General features: G+C 35.5%; 1 protein-coding gene across 10 annotated transcripts in view; it reads left to right on the top strand.

The window, feature by feature from the left end:
• Window positions 1–19338, top strand: part of CCSER2 (coiled-coil serine rich protein 2) — a 192420-nt gene extending 173082 nt beyond the window's left edge. For 5 of the 10 annotated variants that reach the window (XM_054503015.2, XM_054503014.1, XM_054503011.2 and 2 more), the window contains one exon: window positions 14249–19338. In XM_054503015.2, the coding sequence (XP_054358990.1) occupies window positions 14249–15067 (819 nt within the window). In that variant the 3' untranslated portion in view covers window positions 15068–19338. Of the gene's footprint in view, window positions 1–674; window positions 808–8067; window positions 8108–14248 lie in introns of all 10 variants that reach the window. The other 5 variants (XM_054503019.2, XM_054503018.2, XM_063669884.1 and 2 more) reach the window with 3 other exon arrangements.
• Window positions 19339–19840: the final 502 nt, after the last annotated feature.

Here is a 19840-nt window from a genome sequence, read left to right as displayed (position 1 = left end):
TCTCGGCTCACTGCAACCTCCACCTCCCAGGTTCAAGCAATTCTCCTACCTTAGCCTCCCGAGTAACTGGGATTACAGGTGGCTGCCACCACACCTGGCTAATTTTTGTATTTTTAGTTAAGACGGGGTTTCACCATTTTGGCCGGGCTGGTCTTCAACTCCTGACCTCATGATCCACCCGCCTCGTCCTCCCAAAGTGCTGGGATTACACGCGTGAGCCCACTGCACCCAGCCAAAATAAAAATTTTTAGATGATAATTTTTTTGTATTGCCTGATTCACAAATTGGTGCATTTTCAGTGTGTTTAACACCTAAAGTCTATCTTCCCCTTTAAATTCCTTCCTTTTCTGCAAAAGACTGGAATCTGCTACTTTAACAAGAGATATATGATGATAAATGTAATGTATACCAGAAAGAATATATTATTTCTTGTACATTGTACTACAAATATTAGAGGAAAATAATTTTTTAAAAAAATATTAAAAATGACTAGGTTTGGATTATGATGTATTTTTAGTAATTTGAGCTGCCTGTATTTTAAAAAAATGAAATCTGTCTTCTCGTTAACACTATTGCTCTGTGTTATTTACAAGTAAAACAAAGTATGACTTGGTTTCTCTATTTTTTGGTTCCCTTTTTTATTATACCTCCCTACCCCATCTCTCTCTGCACAGGGTGGGTATTCTGCTCCCTCCTTCTCTCCTTGGCAGGGCTCCTTCCAGGGGATCCCACGGACTGTTCCACCGCACCGCAGACAGAGTGAGTCTGTGTCTCTCACTCCTATCCTGCTCTGGCTTCCCCTTCATGGTATTTCCCTTCTGCATGACCTGTTCCTCCCCAGCACCTCCTTTTCTATCCTGAGTGCTCTGCAGGCATCTGCTAAAGCAGCACTCTCTGTGGTCTCCTCTCTTAACACTTCTTTTACTGCATGTAAACAGACCTCTACTTAGAGCCTTATGGAAGCTGTCTGAGGTTAATTTCATTCTAATACTGTTTAAACCTATTGCCAGTGACCCTAGACCTACTGACATGCATCTGTCTTTAATGCATTTTCAAAACCTTGAAATATGTGAATAAAAATTGTTGTGTTATCTAATTGTTTTAAAAAGTGTACATGCGATCTACAATGGTATGATGGACAGATGCATAATGTGTAGGGAGCAGGCTTACTAGACCATTGCACATTGCTTTAAATAATATTTCCTAATTAAGGGCTTGGATTGCATTTCACTGTCATCTAAAATAAAGATATTTCTAATTGTTTTTTCTAAAAGTGGTTTAAAACAACTAAGATGTTTTTGTAATTTATCAGCTTTACAGCACAGAAGAAATGGCTTTTGAATATGCATGGTTTACTAACATTTCTAATGATTTAGTTACTGTTTAACCTTAAAATTTTTGTTTATGTTAAATCTCTTTTCCAAAACAGTGTGGGTTATTTTGTTTTATGTACTTAAGTATGCCTGGTAAGTTGGTTATATTTTATCTTTTTTGAAAAGTCACCCATAAAAAGCTATTATTAATGAAAATGAAATATAAATACAGTCAATCAGAGATATTTTTATGCCTTCTCCAAGGATTTATCCTGATTTGTGATTCATTCAATTTTTTCATTATCCATTTCCATGTGAAGTATCAAAGGTGTCAAAGGAGGAAATTTTAAGTAATTAGGAATGTGATTTATTTAAAGAAAATTTTATTTCTTGAATTAGCCAAAATTATGAGGTATCGACATGAATTCCAGAGAAGGCATGAAGTTTATTTTTTGGCTGCTACACCTCTCCTTCCCTTCTGTACTTTTTGTTTTAAAGAAAAATCGTTTCTGTAGGCTTTTATATGATGTTCTTTAGTAGCAAGTTCATTTGTTTACTGGAAGCAATGAGAAAAGGAGTTTTTTTGTCCTCCTCCTTTTCTGTCTCCCACCACCTTGGTAACTCCTCCTTTTCACTTCTCTTGTCGTCAAGTAAGTTGCTTTCTTTTCTCCTCTGTTTAAATAATCCCAGCACAAAAAGAATCATACTAAAATGCTAGTCAAGTCATCTGAAATTTCAAAGGGCAGATACAACAAATTATAATATGTTCTTAGGCTTGTGGCCAGTAAACAGCAAGGTTTGAGATTTCCCCTCAGATTAGCACACCAACCTGTGTACTTACTCAAGCCCCCTTTTAGCCTGTATCCTTTTTTGTCACCATGTTCCTCCCCCTTTCTCCTTCCCCTTAGCTAGCTGTAATATGGAATTGAAATTTGGGGTTAATTATTCTGTATTACAAATAGAGTTTCAGCTTTACTTTTAAAGACATGTTTATCAGAAATACCTATTTCATTGGTTTATTTGTATAGCATTAGAATTTTCTTGTCTTTTCTTTGAGTCAGTGGCTCTCCATTTTCAAGTGCTTCTTCTTCCTTCTTGGGTTCAGAGCTTTCCTTTTTGTTTCCAACTGTGAAGCAGCACTATCCTACAATTCTTATAATACTAGTAAGACCTGCTTTTTTTTTTTTTTTTTAACCTTTCTAGATCAAACCTTCTTTCTCTGCATCTTCAGATTAACAAAAAGAAAGTTTTGGTTCTCCAGAGTTTGGATGTATTAGTCATCTAGGAAAAAAAAAAAAAAAAAATATATATATATATATATATATATATGAGTCTTTTCCTGAGTAAGTTCTCATGGCCTGTGCATCTAAAAGCACTGGCCCTAGGATTTGATCTTTGAGACTTGTAGGACCCTGTTTGTGCGAAGTAATGACCAGAGGGCCTGTTCACAGCCTTTTAATAACTATTAATGAGCTTGAAAGTTTCCTTTAGAGGGGAAATATGCTCTAAACTACTACTCTCTTTTGAATTCACCCTGAGAACAGCTAAAGCAGTTTACTAATAAAGAGATTTTTTTTAGTTATAAAATATAGAAAAGAAAGGTATGAAATTATTAGAATAAATCTAGTGGTTTTCCAGAGGGTTTTGAAACAGATCTCTTCTTTTCCTATACTAAACTTACAGTCAGATGATACTTGTCTCCACATTTAGTCAATATGTGGGTCCTAGTACTCATGTTTGGAGAGGTTGATTGTGCTTAAGAAGATAGTTGAGAGATTTCTCCAGTATAATGTTTCATTAAAAAGTTCTTTGATGACTTCTTTTTTTTTTTTTTTTTTTTTTGAGACAAGAGTCTTGCTGTGTTGCCCAGGCTGGAGTGCAGTGGCCAGATCTCAGCTCACGGCAAGCTCCGCCTCCCAGGTTCACGCCATTCTCCTGCCTCAGCCTCCCAAGTAGCTGGGACTACAGGCGCCTGCCACCACACCCAGCTAATTTTTTGTATTTGTAGTAGAGACGAGGTTTCACCGTGTTAGCCAGGGTGGTTTCAAACTTCTGACCTTGTTATCTACCCGGCTGGGCCTCCCAAAGTGCTGGGATTACAGGCGTGAGCCACCGCGCTCGGCCTCTTTGATGACCTCTTGAACATCAACTTGAGGGAACTGCCTTTATCTTCTAAATGGGGAGGCCAGGTAAAGCTTGGCTGTGAGCCTTCAGTAACAGCAATTTGTTGTTTTTTAAGTTACAGAAGTATAGTAGACCTTATAGTATGAAGATAGTCCGTTCTAAACATGCAGAGTGAGATAATTAATGTTTACAGGGAGTATTTAGCCCTCACTCTAGAAAGCTGTAATGGCCAGCAGTGTTCAAACTGCCTTTAAGAATATAGGAAAATAGGCGAGGCGCGGTGGCTCACGCCTGTTATCCCAGCACTTTGTGGGGCCGAGGCAGGCGGATCACGAGGTCAGGAGATCGAGACCATCCTGGTTAACACGGTGAAACCGCATCTCTACTAAAAATACGAAAAATTAGCGGGGCGTGGTGGCGGGCGCCTGTAGTCCCAGCTACTCTGGAGGCTGAGGCAGGAGAATGGCGTGAACCCAGGAGGCGGAGCTTGCCGTGAGCCAGATCGCACCACTGCACTCCGGCCTGGGCAACAGAGTGAGACTCTTGTCTCAAAAAAAAGAATATAGGAAAATAGAGATAAATGGAAGGTTCTGGCCTTTATTATTTTTCTTTCTCAGGAAGAAAGAAATACATTTCTTAAGTATATTACTAGTCTCTACTTCATGATACTTTTTTATTTCAAATTAAATTTTCTCTAGGTTAGCAGAAAATATCTACCTTTAGGTCTTTCCTGCTGTTAGTAGGGATTTGAGCTTTTGTACAAATTCACTTAACTGGCATTGGTGTAGTCTTTCTACTCTAATTTCCAACTGTGTAAAATTGGGAATAATAAATAACCTACCTCAGAGTAGGAAAATTTAATAAAAATAATTGTTTTTGGCAAATAGAAAGCCTTCCTGGTAATTCCAAATAGCATTTCTTGCCAGAGCATGTACTTACAGGAATACTTGACTTTTCAAAAAGTATGTTTCAAAATAATACCTATCTCTTACTGTGTCTAACTAAGCTTTTAAAACTTGCTCTTTAGTACCTTGGTTGATAAATTTAGAAATCCTATTTATTTTTACCTTCCATGTGCAGTGACTTAATGCAAAGGGAAAAAGTTATTTTAAAACAATAAAAATTACATAAATGCATCTATATTTGTCATAATAGCCTGACAGTTTCTTGATGTAGTGTTGTGTCCACCATAATTATATTAAGAATGACAAATTTATATTGTCTTACATCTTCTTTCTCTTACAAATTTCAGGGGGTGTTTCACAAACATTTTTGACATGCAGTGATTATAAATTTATTTTACATGACAGCCCAGTATGTATTTACTGAGAGAAAGTATGTATTTACAACAACCCGATTCACTGTGTATGTATATTTAAAATTCTGATAAAAGATTCATGGGACAGTACTTTCTCTTAAAATATTTGATCCTCTCATATTTTTTCTCTCTATTCTGTTTTTCTAAATGTTGCTAGCAACCTGCAGTTAAAAAAACATTGGTCTATTTTGCCCATATAAATAAGAGCATTTAGGTTTTAATATACTGACTTTAAATATGAAGTCTAAGAAGTGTAGATAATTTAATGTGCATAGATTTTGTGAGTATAATCAAAGTAAAGCTTTTTTTTTTTTTTTTGCAGAAATACTGTTTTTAAGTGGTGCCTCCTAAGAATTGTCTATGGCAGGAAAAAATGTTTATTGTTGAATATTAATAGAGTGGCTTAAATGACTGATGAGCCCTTTGTAAGAGCCAGCTTTTCCTCAGTTTAGCCAAAATGTTGATCTTACTGAATGCCCACCTTTGCCATTTGCCTACTTATCCTTGACTGCACTGTCTCACTTTAGTAATTCACTATCCTTATTCTTTTAGTCCTTTTGGCTGGAGAATTGTTCTCTTGAAATTCATACAGTTGGATAATCTTTCTAAGAGCTACTTAAAAATTACACTTTCACAAATATTCCTGTAGGAAACTCTTATGTATATTTTTTAAAATTTAGCCATACATTTTAAGAAAGGGGAAAAGACTAATATTAATTGAATACCTATTATGTTTTTTAATGTCTTAAGTACTTTTCTGGGCATTTCATGTAAATTATTTGATTCTCACAACAACTCAGAGTCAGAGCTATTATTCCAATTTTATAATAAGGAAGATGCAAATAAATCATAAATAAATCAATAAATGATGTAGTAATTTGCTCAGGGTAAGTGAACAAACCATAATTAAATTCTGTTCTACTTCCAGAGTCTTGAACCTTAAAAATTTTTTGTAAATACAGTGACTCTTCCTTCAAAATGTACATTTGTCCTATTTATAATAGTAATGTAGTGACTCATTATGGAGGAATTAGAAGAAACATTTTGGTATATTTCCTTTCAGTCTTTTAAGTATTATGTTATAAAGTTGAATTTATGTATTTTCAGTCGTTCTGCTTTTTTCACATAGTATCATTTTATATATATACACATTTTTATATGGTAAATACTTCTTGAAATTAACATTTTCATGGCCACTTGATAATGCATTATGTGGATATATTCTAAATTTTTTTTTTATTGGGCATTAATGTCATTTCTAGTTACAGAGAGGAATATTGGTAAGCAGTTTATCTTTGTGTATAAATCAGTGTCAGTGTCTCTTTTCTTAGATAGATTTCCTGGAAGGATATCATTTAATTAAAGGGTATACACTTTCTAAGGCCACTTGATGTGTCAAATGTGTATTTGACAATTGTTGAATTGTCAAACATGCTCATAATGTACAAATTAACAAGGCTCAATCTGATTGACTCTAATGTGTGACTGTAATCAATTTTATACATAAGAATAGCTTCAGCTTCCTTAGAAATTAACTCTGGGAGTGACTTTTCATAAAAATAAAATATTTTTGAATGAAATGCAAACTAGAGTAACTCAGTAAAAAAACTTTACTAATTCAATTTTGTGTATGCTCATTTTTAATTTAAATATGGTTAACATCAAATATGGTATTTTGTACCTTTTTGCAGCCAATTTCAAGGACTATCTAGTATAGTCATTGGTTAATTGACTAGAAATGTGCATCTAACTCATGGTCCAATAGGCCTTCCACAAACGTAGGCATGGGTTAGTTTCTTGAAATTATGAGAAATGCAGCGTTAGTGGTTTCTGTATAAAGCCTTTTATTACAATCTGCTTTGCAGCTTGTGGGATTTATTTTTTTAGCCAGTCTCTTTTCCTGTACCATAATGCTTACAGTATTCTTGTACTCTGGATAAATATACTGTGTCTATTGATCACATCAATGGAACTGTACTATTATGATGCCATTTAGGTTTTTTTTCCTGAACTACTCTACATCATCTGAGAGGTAGATGTTAATGGATTCTGTGTCTTTGAGATATAGACCCACGAAATTAATCATCTAAGAGTGATTGTGCCTCTGTAGTAAATGCTTACTTAAGTCCCTCTTAATCACTTTGATACTTATAAAAAAAACAAACAAACAAACCCGTTAACTAGTCATCAACTTAGAAAAGCTATTGAACTCTTTATTTCAGAAATTATTTTTAAACAGTTTATATTATCAATCTGTTATCCTCTAAATTTTCTGAGGTCTAGAGGCACCATTTTGAGATACAGAGGAATAAGAGCATTCCTTTTTCCCAAAAAGCACTGGAAGCTGTGATTGGCTTCATGTGATCTCTAAAGCAAAAGTCTTTAAATCTAGTTGTAATACAGTATTAGGGATACAAGTTAAGTCTTTCTATACTGATGTGCAGAGCCTCACTTATAATTTGCATCATATTCAGGTTAAGATCAGATTATACCTTTAGTGGTCTTCAATGGCAATAATTAAACTGGCCGAGCGTGGTGGCTCACGCCTGTGATCCCAGCACTTTGGGAGGCCACAGTGGGTGGATCACAAGGTCAGGAGTTCGAGACCAGTCTGGCCAACATAGTGAAACCCCGTCTCTACTAAAAATACAAAAAAATTAGCCGAGCGTGGCAGCAGGCGCCTGTAATCCCATCTACTTGGGAGGCTGAGGCAGGGAGAATCGCTTGAACCTGGGAGGTGGAGATTGCAGTGAGCCAAGATCGCACTACTGCACTCCAGCCCAGGTGATAGTGCAAGACTCCATCTCAAAAATAAATAAATAAGCAAATAAATAAGTAAATAAATCTAACACATACTTATTTAATCTTATAATATGCAGAAGCCTCTGAAATTACTTAAAAATTAATTTCTACCTCCTTCATAAGAGGTTACTTGGGACTAAAACTTTGTAGGTATTTGGAGTATGAATATTAAATTTTATCAGAATTATTTTCAATATTTTGTTTGGTAAGAGTCTTCAAGTGATTCCTCTTAAGTGTGTGAGAAGTTTTACACGTGCCTTTCTGAGGTTATGAGTATTTGTACTAACTCACAAATTACTTTAGTAAGAAAGTATAAATCTATTTAATGTTTTTGTTATGTACAAATATATTAAATGAAATAATGAATAATGCCTAGGAAAACACAACAATAGCAAAGCAAATACTTGTGGCTGCCACTCAGTCATGGCAATCCTTGGTGTTGTGTGTGGTCTCTGATGCCATTGTCCTGTCTTTTTCTTGTCTCTGCTCTCCCATTATGCCATTGGCAAGGAGTTGAGAAGTTAGTCCATTACTTCTCTGACAAAGCGTGGTACAGTACAATTTCGGATTTTTTCCTACCACCTTCCTCATAATCACTTTTTTGGTTTTTTTTTTTCCAGTTTGCATGATGCATGTCAGAGCCTGCATGAAAGTACAGGCATGTTACAGATGGCTCTATTTCCACCTTCCTTTTTATGATTAATATGTATTTAATAATAACAATAAACTTGTATGTACCCAGGAAAAAAATTAGCTAAATTCTATGTCTGTTATGCAGTAGCATTATTACACTTTAGAACATTTCCTGCTTTCTATTTGGTACACTTTGACATATTTTTACTCCATCAGGACTTGACGTTTTAGCTGCCATCTTTTGCTAATAACCCTAGAACAAGAATGCTTATGAAAACTGGCATGAGTGCTTTTCCGTATGCTAATGCTGTAGATCTTTGAAGTGTCATAAAACAGTAAAGGTGAACTGTTTTGCTCATTGGTGGGTACTACTTTGCCTTTTTTCATGTTCATTATGTTTCCCCCAATGGGTCACTGTGGAATCACCTCTTTGCAGAAATACTGCTCCACACCATGGCTTGAGTTTAGTATCTGAAAGTTATCCTGGGTAGGCTAGATCATCTGAGAAGGAAATAGGACATTATCCAGGAAAGTTAGTTCCTTAATATTGGTATTATATCTGCCTGTAGTGTTTTAAAATATATTAAAATACTCATCTGGTTGTATTGTATATTCTGAAAGCCTGTGAATTCATCAGAACTAACCAAATTGCACAGAATATTAAATTTTAGTGCTGTATTTTAAGAAATTATCTGATGGTTTAAATTCTGGCTTTGCCACTTGCCAAAATGTTTGAATTTGAACACGTTAACATTTTTTAACCCCAGTTTACTCATTTATAGAAAGAAAAGAACAATATGTTTCACCTAGGGGTCTCATGATAACTAGAGATCATGCATGCAGACTCAAGAGTTTGAATCTATACCCTTGGAAAGAAGGGAACACTGTTCTCTAAGAGCCCAGAGTATGACATTTCTCAGGTGTTTGTGTGTAAGGCATTGTACTGTTACTGGTTATTATTTGCAACAATTCCATGAAGTATATTTACTGGTATTACCCTCATTTTGTAAATTATGAAATTCCATTTCAGGGTAGTGGGATTATTTTTACCCAATAATCTTGCCTCAGTGATAGATCTATAAGTGATAGATCCAGGATTCAAACTCAGATCAGCCTGATTCTAAAAGCTAAGTGACTCAATATTGTGTTGTACTACCTCCTTTGTAGAGCCATTGGAAAGTTCTCTCTAAACTTGCATGTCTTTGCTCTGGTTCTTATCTCCAGGAAGGCAGTTAAAGATCCTTGACTTCTGTGTCATATCAAATATGCTTGATGTGGATTCAAAACATATAGATAGTGTTGACATTATTGAACTATGTATTTGAAGCCTAGAAACCTCATATTCTAGTTTATTATTATATTGCTAAAGAACTTGCTTTTGTTTTGAAGACCCCGTTACAAAATAGCTATGGCTTGAACTCATCATTCTTATATGTTTTAATAATCATAGAAGAAATTATTGAGCACATACTATGTGCTAGGAAGTCCTATGCTAAATGTTTTACATATGTAATCATATTTAATTATTAGAATTTTCTAGTAGCTGAATGCTTGTTAAGACACTTTTCCCAACCTATTTCTAGTCTTCAGATAAAAAACATTTGGTGGCTAAGATTTTAAAAGGTCATTATGAGAGGTACTTATGTATAACATGCTTGTGTATAACATGCAGTCAGTATTTCCTGCTATCCTTCTAAACATGAATCATTAAGCTAATCACAGACTTATTTGGAGGGAACAATGGGTTTTTCCTATTAGATTATTTTTCATCAGTGTTTATTTTTTGAAACTAGTTTTTATTTAATCATTAATGCTTCATCATTGACCTAAATCACTTTGGTAATTCTTGGCCAAATAAGTAATTCTTGAATATACCACTAATATTTATTTATTCACTTATTCATTTATCTAGCAAATGTATATTTAATCCCTACTTTGTGCCAAATACTAGAAATACCAACTATAACGAAAAATGAACAAAGCATGGTACATGCCTGAAAGGAGCTCCAAGTCTTTGGTTATCTTTGTAAAGCAGCCTAAAATAGACATTTACAATTATCATTAAAGATGTCTACCAAGCCTTTGCACAACCCCCCTGTAGTGCCTATTGCTGACATTATTGAACTTGACGCATGGAACTCTTTAATCTGAGAATTATCAGGATAGTGTGCTGAAGTTTACATATCTAACTAAAGTAAGACTTGAAGTTGCTGAGTTCAGTTAGAGGCACTTAGCTCTGTAAGTCTGGGGATAGGTCCTCATTTTGATGCTTCAGTAACCAACCCCTCCACAAGTTTCAGAATTAAAGTTTTACTCATTTGTGACTATAGGGAGTAGTTAAGATATGAGATCTTTCCTGAAGTCCCCCCAGTAGTGGGGGCATTCCTTTTGCCCTCTAGGTTTTGTGGGCTTCCGAGGCTATGAAATCCATGGATTAGTGGACAGCCTTCCCAAAGGCCTTTTTTGGATACAAGCCAATACCTCATCTTGCCTGTCCCACCTTCAAATCTTTTTCAGTCCTCTCCAGATTTTATGCCAAATAGCTTGTGATATGGTTTTTCTGACAATTTTGTCCCCACTAGTTACATTCCTCACTGGTTCCACTGGAGTGATCATTCTAAAACACACACATTAGATATTCTGATTCCTCTTCTTAAAATTCATCCACATCTCCCATCATCTACAGCACAAAGTCATAGCTACTTAGCCTGACGTGAGTCCTAGGAGCTGGCCCTTAGCTATGCTTTTGCACTATCCTTTCAAATTCAGTCTAAAATTTGAAGTGACCAGAACATGGCATGTTCTTTTTTTGCCTCTGTGTTTGGCATGTACTAGCTCATTACACAGAATATTCTTCCCTTCTTGTTTACTTGATAAACTCCTATTCACCCTGTTAAAACTCAGGGCAGATTGTTTGCGATTCTGGAATGCCTCCTGCGACCTCTCCAGGCAGGCATGTTTTCTTTTTGTTCCCATATGTTGTTACGCTTAAGACATAATCTCATCATTCCTTTACCTTATTGTCTCCCTCACTAAGCTCCTCAAGCATAGGAACAAAGTTATGTTCAGCTCCAGATTTTCTCACTCCTAATACAGTACATGATACATAATAAACATTTAAAAAGTGTATAGTTTTTGATATTCATTCCTATTTGTCTTAGCCATGAGGATATGGGATCTTTTTATATTTACATTCTAAAAATGTCTGAGGGCATCCTTTTAATGACCATAGAAGCAGCAGTGGATGTGGGCAGGATGAATTAACATCTGGCATTTATATGAACACAGTTTAATGTTTAGAATTTGGGGAAATTGTAGCAACAAGCCATCAGAACACATCTCTGCCTTGCTTGCTAGAGGTTAAGAGGTAGCTTGTTGTTCAGCTTGCTAGCAGGGGTAGTTAGCGGCAATCCAGTCCTTAGTGGGTAACCACTTCCATGTAGTCTTCCACGTATCAGGAGCAAGTTGTTTCCTTGTTCCTCACATTATAGGTGTTTCTTATTCCTCGTGAAAGAGACTTTTTGTTTTTACAGTAGTGGAATTGATTTTCCAAATATAGTTACCAAATAAATAATAAAGCAAGACATTGTTGGGGATAGGGAAATTATATCATGCCACCAAAATTAATTTTTAATAAAAATATAAAATTTTATTTAGCATATGGAAACCACTGATTTAGTTAATGTAATTCACTAATAGTATAGATGTCTAACTTGTAGTTTAGACATTTATTTATAAAACTGTTAAATTCCTCTCAGTTGACTCAACATTTTGTTATTCTTTAAAAACTGAATGTTTTCTAATTCATTAATATTTGATATGAAGCTTTATTGCATTTAATACAAGTAGCTTGTCTTTCTGGCTGCTGTATTTCCGTTTATTTCTCTGATAAGCAGTGGTCAGTTGGGTACTGTGAATAATCAAAACAGTACAAGTTGTGAGTACAGAACAGTACAAATTTATAGTTCACAGTGGCCCTTTCCTGGGCGTTTCTGGAGGTTGGTTGTCTTAATAATCAGTTTATTACCTGTCTTAATTGAAAAATCATCTTTTTATGCTTTTCACCGATAGCACATGTTTATACCTTTTTTCTTGTTGGCAATAGACATATTACAATAAAGTCCATTTTTAAATTGTCACTGATATTTTCAGAAGTCTTAAATTGCTTTAAGAGTTTTAACTTGGAACTAGAATATCTTACCATGTTTGAGGGTGAAAAGGAAAAACATCCCCATTCAACCAACCAATTGATGGTGCCTCCTTCCTGATTACTTTTTATTCCCTTTGGTAGATTTTGGTTTGTTTAATATGGTCCTGCTCTAGTTTTTCACTAATCTTTCAAGGTTTTTGATCACTTTGGCACGGTCATTTTTATCTAGGGAACCCCAGGGAGAATCTGTTGATTTAATTATGTGGTGATTTTAGTATCTTCCGTTTTGCGGGACAGTTCATTCATTTTTGTGTTGATGTGCCGTGAAAATACCCAGTGACTTTAAAGTCTGGGATATTTAGCTTGAGGCAGCAATTGAGCTGACTTGTTTATTTCAAACATTGTGCAATATGATTTGATGTGACATTTCTGTACAGATTAATTTTGAGTAGTCACTGTCTTGATTTTTTTTTTTTAATGCAAGTCAGCCGTATGCCATCATAGCCAACCATCCTCCATGAGTTGATAAGCCTTGCCCTCAGTCACTCCCAATCCAGCCATAATCTAATCCCTGGCTGCTGATCCTGGGCAGCCATTGTCCAGTGCTGATCAGGGAGGCGGAAGAACTGAAAAAACACAAATGATGCAGTATAAATAGATCCGCCCCTTCTGTTGGGGAAATTAGAGCTACTATATAGATTTATTTGTGGATTAGCATAGCAAAAAAAACTTATTAGTGAGAAATGGCCCTTTGAGTTTCACATTGTAAAGCCCTTTGCCAAAGTCTTTGACATTTTAGCCCACATTATTTAAAGAATGTGTGTGTGTGTGTGTGTGTGTGTGTGTGTGTGTGTGAGAGAGAGAGAGAGAGAGAGGAGAGAGATAATGCATTTGTAGCAAATACCCCTGTATCAGGACAGGCCCAGTTGGCCCTGCCCCATATATTTTAACTATTTGGGCCATTGAAAGATAGCTTTAAGATTTGTATTTTTTACTGGATACCCCCAAATCATGGAAATTGCATAGTTCCTCTCATTTTTTTTTTAAACATAACTACACAATGAGCTTCAGGGAAGTACATGTGAGGCACACAGACCCTAAGAACCTTGTTGTAGGCTTCTATTCTTTAGTTGCAGTTAGAGGCAACTTCACATTTGTTTTACTCTGAGCCATCATTCAAAAGGCTGATTATTCTAAATTTCAGTAAATGAATGTTTACTTTTCGTTAGGGTAGATCTGTTTTTCACATGTCAGCCATAATAGGAGTGAGACAGAACAAATAAACTTTGAAACATTTTATTTGGAAACTTTTCAATAAGAATATTAAAAATGGTTAGCATTAGCTAAATGTCTCAACCTATATTTGTTAAATAAATAGAATTTCACATAAACTGAGAATATAGTAATTTACTGTAAATCTTGTTTATCTGCTGGTGCTTTTCATTCTTGACAGAAGAACAACACTTGTTAACGTGGTGTACAACTTTTTTTTTTTTAACTTTAATGTAAGTGGTATTCCGAAGGTCACAGTTAACACTTGAATGCTTTGTGGAGGTTAAACCAAAAGCTGTAGAATCGTTCTGTCAAGCTCTAAGGTTTAAAATACCTAATGAATCTATTATGGCAGGAATTTTTTCTATAATAAATTAGTACTTCAATGTTTTTTTTTTCATTTAATTTTGGATCTTGTTCAGTGTTTACTGCCTGTATCATTTTTTGTTTGCATTATCACTCTTGTATGTGTCTAATTTGCTTGAATATTGCAGTTCATTTTTTAATTAAAAGAAACTCCACATATTTTCCACATTAAAGCCATAATAAGTACCGACACAGCCTAATTGGTATTTATATTAAATCTGGGTGGAATTTCTAAGAACTTGTTGCTAATGTTGTTTTTAATTTTAACAGCCTCAAGTACTACAGCCTTCCAGCAGCCTTCCCAGACCCACAGACCACACCCAGGGAAAACTAATAAAGCCACAACGTATCGAGGCCCGCAGTGAATGCGCAATCCAAGACATGCATCAGGGCATTGCACATCCAGAAGAAAGCTTTACACACGTCTTGCAACAAGAAAGCAACTATGGTTTGGAAGAGCAGCCTTTTTCATCAGGCCCACAATTAACAATGGATGTGGCTAAGAGTACACCTTCTGAAGCAAACTTAAACATTACTGTAAATGCTCAAGAGCCTTATCATTTGGCAAACAATCAAATTAGTGACATGCAGTTTATACCCACTTCTCTTCAGACACCTCCCGAGTCAAGTACAGTAGACCAGGCTAAGAGAGTTGGAAGAAATCAGTCTCCGCCAGTGGGTTATACGTCTCAGCCCAAGTCCTTGCAGCTTTTAAAGCCATCCATATTGAGCTCTTTGGTACCGCCTCCAGTTTCTGAATCATCTCCAAGTAGGACTCCCACTTGTAAAAAGTCACCAATAATCACAACATGTAATTCAGCAAAACTTCAGCCAACATCTAGTCAAACAAATGTTGCAAATAATCAGAATCTGAAAGCATCTAAGCTCCGCCCCCCCTCAGGCTCTTTCAAACAAAAACAAACAAACAGCCCCCAACTAGAGCCTCAAAGCTTCCAGGCCAAGACAAGCATCCCAAGGCCACTAACACAACGAAAAGAAATCATGCAGAATCCAAATGGCAATTTGCATTCTGGAGATTGTTTGGCCTCTAATCGATATTCTCGTCTTCCTAAACCAAAGATACATTAAGTACATAGCCATCACCTGCCAATTTGTTTCTTAAAAACAATCTCTTCTGTAATAGCTTTATGTGTAGCTTGCAGCTTGCTACCGTGGTGGAGGTTCCATTGAAAGCCTGCAAATCTTAAATTAAAATGTGGAAGCTTCTACTAGTTTGGCTCCTTCATTTTATATCCTGGTTGAAGTACATGCCATTTTAGCGTAATTATCTCAGGTAAACACGAAAGTTTGCTTACCCATTTCAGAGGCCTGCCAAAGGCCCAAATCATGTTATCCATCCCTCTCCACGTCAGAAAATTCATAATATTTTACTGAGCAGGCAAGAAGTGTGCTTTGCTGGTTTAGTCCTGTTAAGGTCTGTATTTATTGTGGTTGTTAGAACCTCACCCCTTTTCACTTGTCTCTCCTGTGAATATGGCTACTATTTTAACTAAAGATATGGTGATAATGGAAGATGGTAGTCTGTAAGCAGAGTTCTGGCCAGTGTTTTGTATATTTAAAAGGTCTATGCAAAAGCTTTGTGATGAATAAAGGAGATTAGGGTTTTAATGGAAAGTCTATGTAAGTTTTATTTTTCCTTGCCAGGGTCAGTCAGCTAATGTTACTATTGATTTATTTCCCAAATTCCCCAGGCTGGAAATGTTTCTTATTACATATAAATCAGTTATATATTCCTTTACATCTTGTTTTACAAACACATGTGCGTGCACACACACATATACACACACATAACCATTTATGTTTGTATTTGTTACTGGGTAAATTTTGGAGAGCTTGAGATACACCTTGAAACCTGTACCTAAACATGTATTCATTTGTAACATATGTTGGTGCTAGAGTTTTGCTGGTAATTCAGTTTTGAACCCTTAGGCTTATGGATCCATGATAGCCATTTTAAGGTTCCACAGCATTATGTCTTTAATTGTAATATTTATATTTATTGATTTTATGCTAATACCTGAAGACTGAAATAATGAACTTGAAACATTTGCACAAAACCTTGATGTGGGGTATAAATATACCATATATAGGGATTGTAAACTATTTTCTATAGCAAAACAAGTTAAAATATTTTGAGAAAAATAACAAATTTAAATAAGACTATCTTGAGAAAGCTGGAGTTCATAATATTCTCCCCTTCCCCCACCTCCGGTCTCCTAGGTTTCCGTTTTCTGTGTTTTTTGTTTTTTTCTGTTTGTTTTTTGAGACAGAGTCTTGCCCCATTGCCCAGGCTGGATTGCAGTGGCGCAATCTCGGCTCACTGCAACCTCTGCCTCCTGGGTTGAAGCGATTCTCCTGCCTCAGCCTCCTGAGTAGCTGGGACTACAGGCATGTGCCACCATGCCTGGCTAATTTTTTTGTATTTTTAGTAGAGATGAGGTTTCACCTTGTTGGTCAGGCTGGTCTCAAACTCCTGACCTCAAGTGATCCATCCACCTCGTCTATGGTGTATTTTTGAAAGACAATTTTTTAAAGGTAGATTTGGGGAAAAAAATAGAATTGAAGATGGGAAATTTTGTTTTATTAAAAAGGTGCTAGAAGGTATTTCAAAGACAGTATTCTTATTTTAATACGCTGTAGAAGGTAGGCGTGGAACCTCCATGCTACCATGTGCACGAACCTAATTATGCTTTGGGCCACTTGTCAGTTCAGTAAATCTGCCTTCCTCTTCTCCCAAATCATGTCATCTTTAGGTTGTTCACCTGCAGCTGCTTTAAATGAATTAGTATCTTTCAGATAGATAACCTTACAAAGAGAATGTTTGTTTTGAGCAGCTGACCAAAAATATATCAAACAGGATTATTGCCAAAAAGTCACTCAAATTTCTAGAGGTTCCTTTAAAAGATGTATGTTGATGAAATTGCCCCTTTATAAGAAAAACAACAGCAAGTCTTTTAGTAGAAATTTGAAAGAAGTGTTTGCTACCATTTTGACCCATTATTCCTTTACCTATCAGATGAATTTGCCATTCACTGGATAGAAACCATTCTTGGATTTGGTAAGAGGTGAGCAAGACAAATCTTGTACCATACTCTTATGTACCAGCACTTCTGATGGAGAAGCAGTGAAGTTCAGAACGTTCTTCATATAGTCCAGATACTGTTAGAGTCAGGCAAATCAGCAAAGCACTTATTTGTTTATGGAGATGACCCATGATGGCTGCAGTTGTAAGTGGGCATACGTATTCTGTCATTTTGAAGGAGAAAGAAAACCGTTCTCACATGTTGCAAATATGTGAATCATACTATATTTCCCTAAAGTAAAACCAGTGACTTAGTGGTTTTTGGTTTATTTAGAAGTTGGTTTAGGCCCTTAGGAAACATTATTTACGAGTTGGCCTTATCGTTAAGGGAAAAGTTCTAAATTTTTTAATTTATTTTTTATTCCCTAGTCTGAGGAAAATGTCTTTATTGTCCATTACATAAAAATGTTGACTCCAGTAATTTATTTTTCTCCATTTTTTCCTCCATGCATTTACTCAATTTTTCTCTATTTTTTTCTTCCCTGATGGATTTGCAGAAATGTTAACCAATTAGCTCAACTTTTCTCTACCTTTGTTGAGTCTTAATCTTTTAGAAGATAGGCTCATCGTATATTTATGAAGCATAATATATTAAAAGAAAACAAATCTAGGATGCTTGCATGACAAAGTATTTGCCTGCAGTTTTCATTAAAAACTGCAAGAATATCATGCTTGTCTGCTTCTTAGTAAATGTTAAGTCTGAAATGGAAGTGAGGATGTAACTCTACTGAATAATCAAAGATCATCTTAGATTGGGCTTGATCTGTGTTTATTGCTTCTATTAATGTAAATCAACTCTGTGCCAAATCCTCCTCCACTGGAACACAAACCATTTATTGTCTTAGTTCTAGTGGTATCAATGAAGGTAGATAGTCACAGTATATGAATTCTAAGTCCTGAGGAAGAAATTTTATGGGGTTTGTTAAGTTTCATATTTGTGAAAGAGGAAATTAGTAAAGTATTCAGACTTCGATATTTGGCTGTTAATGGGATGCATATCAAATTTTTAAAAGAAAGCTTGGCCTAAGGAGTTTATTGGTACAGGTGCAGATGATTTTAAGGCATTAAAGGATTATAGAGTTATGTCATTTAGACTGTTTCTAATAACTGAGACCATCTAACATTTTTCTTTTGGAGTCTCATTTTTATTTGTGCAATATTTTCAGGCATATAGGCTACTGTTCATTGTATTTATATATATATTAGAATTTACTAAGTACTTTAACAAGTAAAAATCTGAATATGAAAGAAAATATCAGATTTGCACTTTAAATGAGCTTAATTGCTTGAAATTGTGCCTGAAATATCGAAATGCCTCCTATGGGGTGTGGCTTTGTTGAAATAAATTTGTAATTGTTGCTGTTTGAAGTTATCAGTACAGCTGTTCACAGAAATATATTCCCAGCATGTCACTTTTCCCATTAAAGCACTAAGTTTTCTTTGAATGTTCCATTGTCCCGATAAGTATTTTACTTTTTTCTCAGTACATCAGAGAGAGCGTGATCCCCCTACAGCTGTCACTTCCAAATGTTCCTGTAGCATAAATGGTGTTACAGACACTGGGGTGCACTCTTGGTTTCTGAGCAGAGTTGTCATACTGGTTTCCTGGTCTCTAGGGCACTGGGGATGTAGTTTGAAATCACCGAACAGGCTTGGAATTAAGATCAATAAGGCTGCAGCACCATTTCAATTTACTTTCCATCTTACCCAGTAGTTTTTGTGTTTTTAAATTCATTTGGGTGGTTATGTTTGCATGCTTAAGCACACATTTGAAAATTAATTATAGCTGTACTACCCGATGTTTTTCCTTGGGGATGATGGCCTTGTTCCTTTTTAAATTCTGATGCTTGAATTCTATTTTCTAATGATTTTTCACATCTCCCTTTAAGTTTTTGCTGCAGCAATTTGAGAGAGTACTTTTGATTAAATGATTCTGATGGTGGGCACCAATCTACAACTATGTCATTAACTGAAGATACATGTTTTAATCTTGTTGGGAATAAGCTTACCCACTTTCTCCTTGGTAAAGCATTTACTTAACAAAATAATACCGGAGAATGTAAGGTCTCTAAGTCATTACTAACAAAGAGCAAAAATAATATCTGCAGTATTGTTTTTCCCATTGATTTTAAAAGTCAGTTTAGAGTACAAACTGTATATTAGAATTTGCCTGTAAAATGAATTCTAAAAAACAGATGTAAAGTCTCTCCTGAAAATGTTGGCATAGTAAATAAAAATAAAGTTCATAATTATAAAAGTTCTCTTGTCTTTCTCAACATTGACTCCCATAGTTTACTTTTCCTTTGATATCTTTTTTCCCACAAAGATCTAAGATACTGTTCATTGGCTTATGTTTTTCCCAACTCTGATACTTTATTTTACATGCTGCCTTCAAACACGTCTTCACACCCCAAGCCCTGATTGAGTAGGAGTTGATCAGTATTCTGTTGTTGTGTCTTCACAAATTCTGTAAGTGATCTAGTACTTTCGTTTCCATTGTAATAAAATATCTGCTTTATCTTAGAATATTGGGATAATGCTTAATGGACATTTCAAGAAACATTAGCACCTTGGATTTAGAATGCTGTACAAGGAAGAAAACACTTGTAATTCTAATCATTTTGTCTTATTGTTTTTAAGCAGTATACAAAATAGCTTGAGGCAAGAAAGGTGTTTAGTGAAATTTTACATAATTTTTAGGAACAAAAGGAATAAGGAATATATATTTTTTCAGTTTTACAGTTTAGTCAGAGAGTCAT

Source organism: Pongo pygmaeus, chromosome 8, assembly GCF_028885625.2.
Source record: "Pongo pygmaeus isolate AG05252 chromosome 8, NHGRI_mPonPyg2-v2.0_pri, whole genome shotgun sequence".
NCBI lineage: Eukaryota > Metazoa > Chordata > Mammalia > Primates > Hominidae > Pongo > Pongo pygmaeus.
The sequence above is the reverse complement of the archived record's forward strand: the minus strand, read 5'-3'. Positions and strand labels throughout refer to the sequence as shown.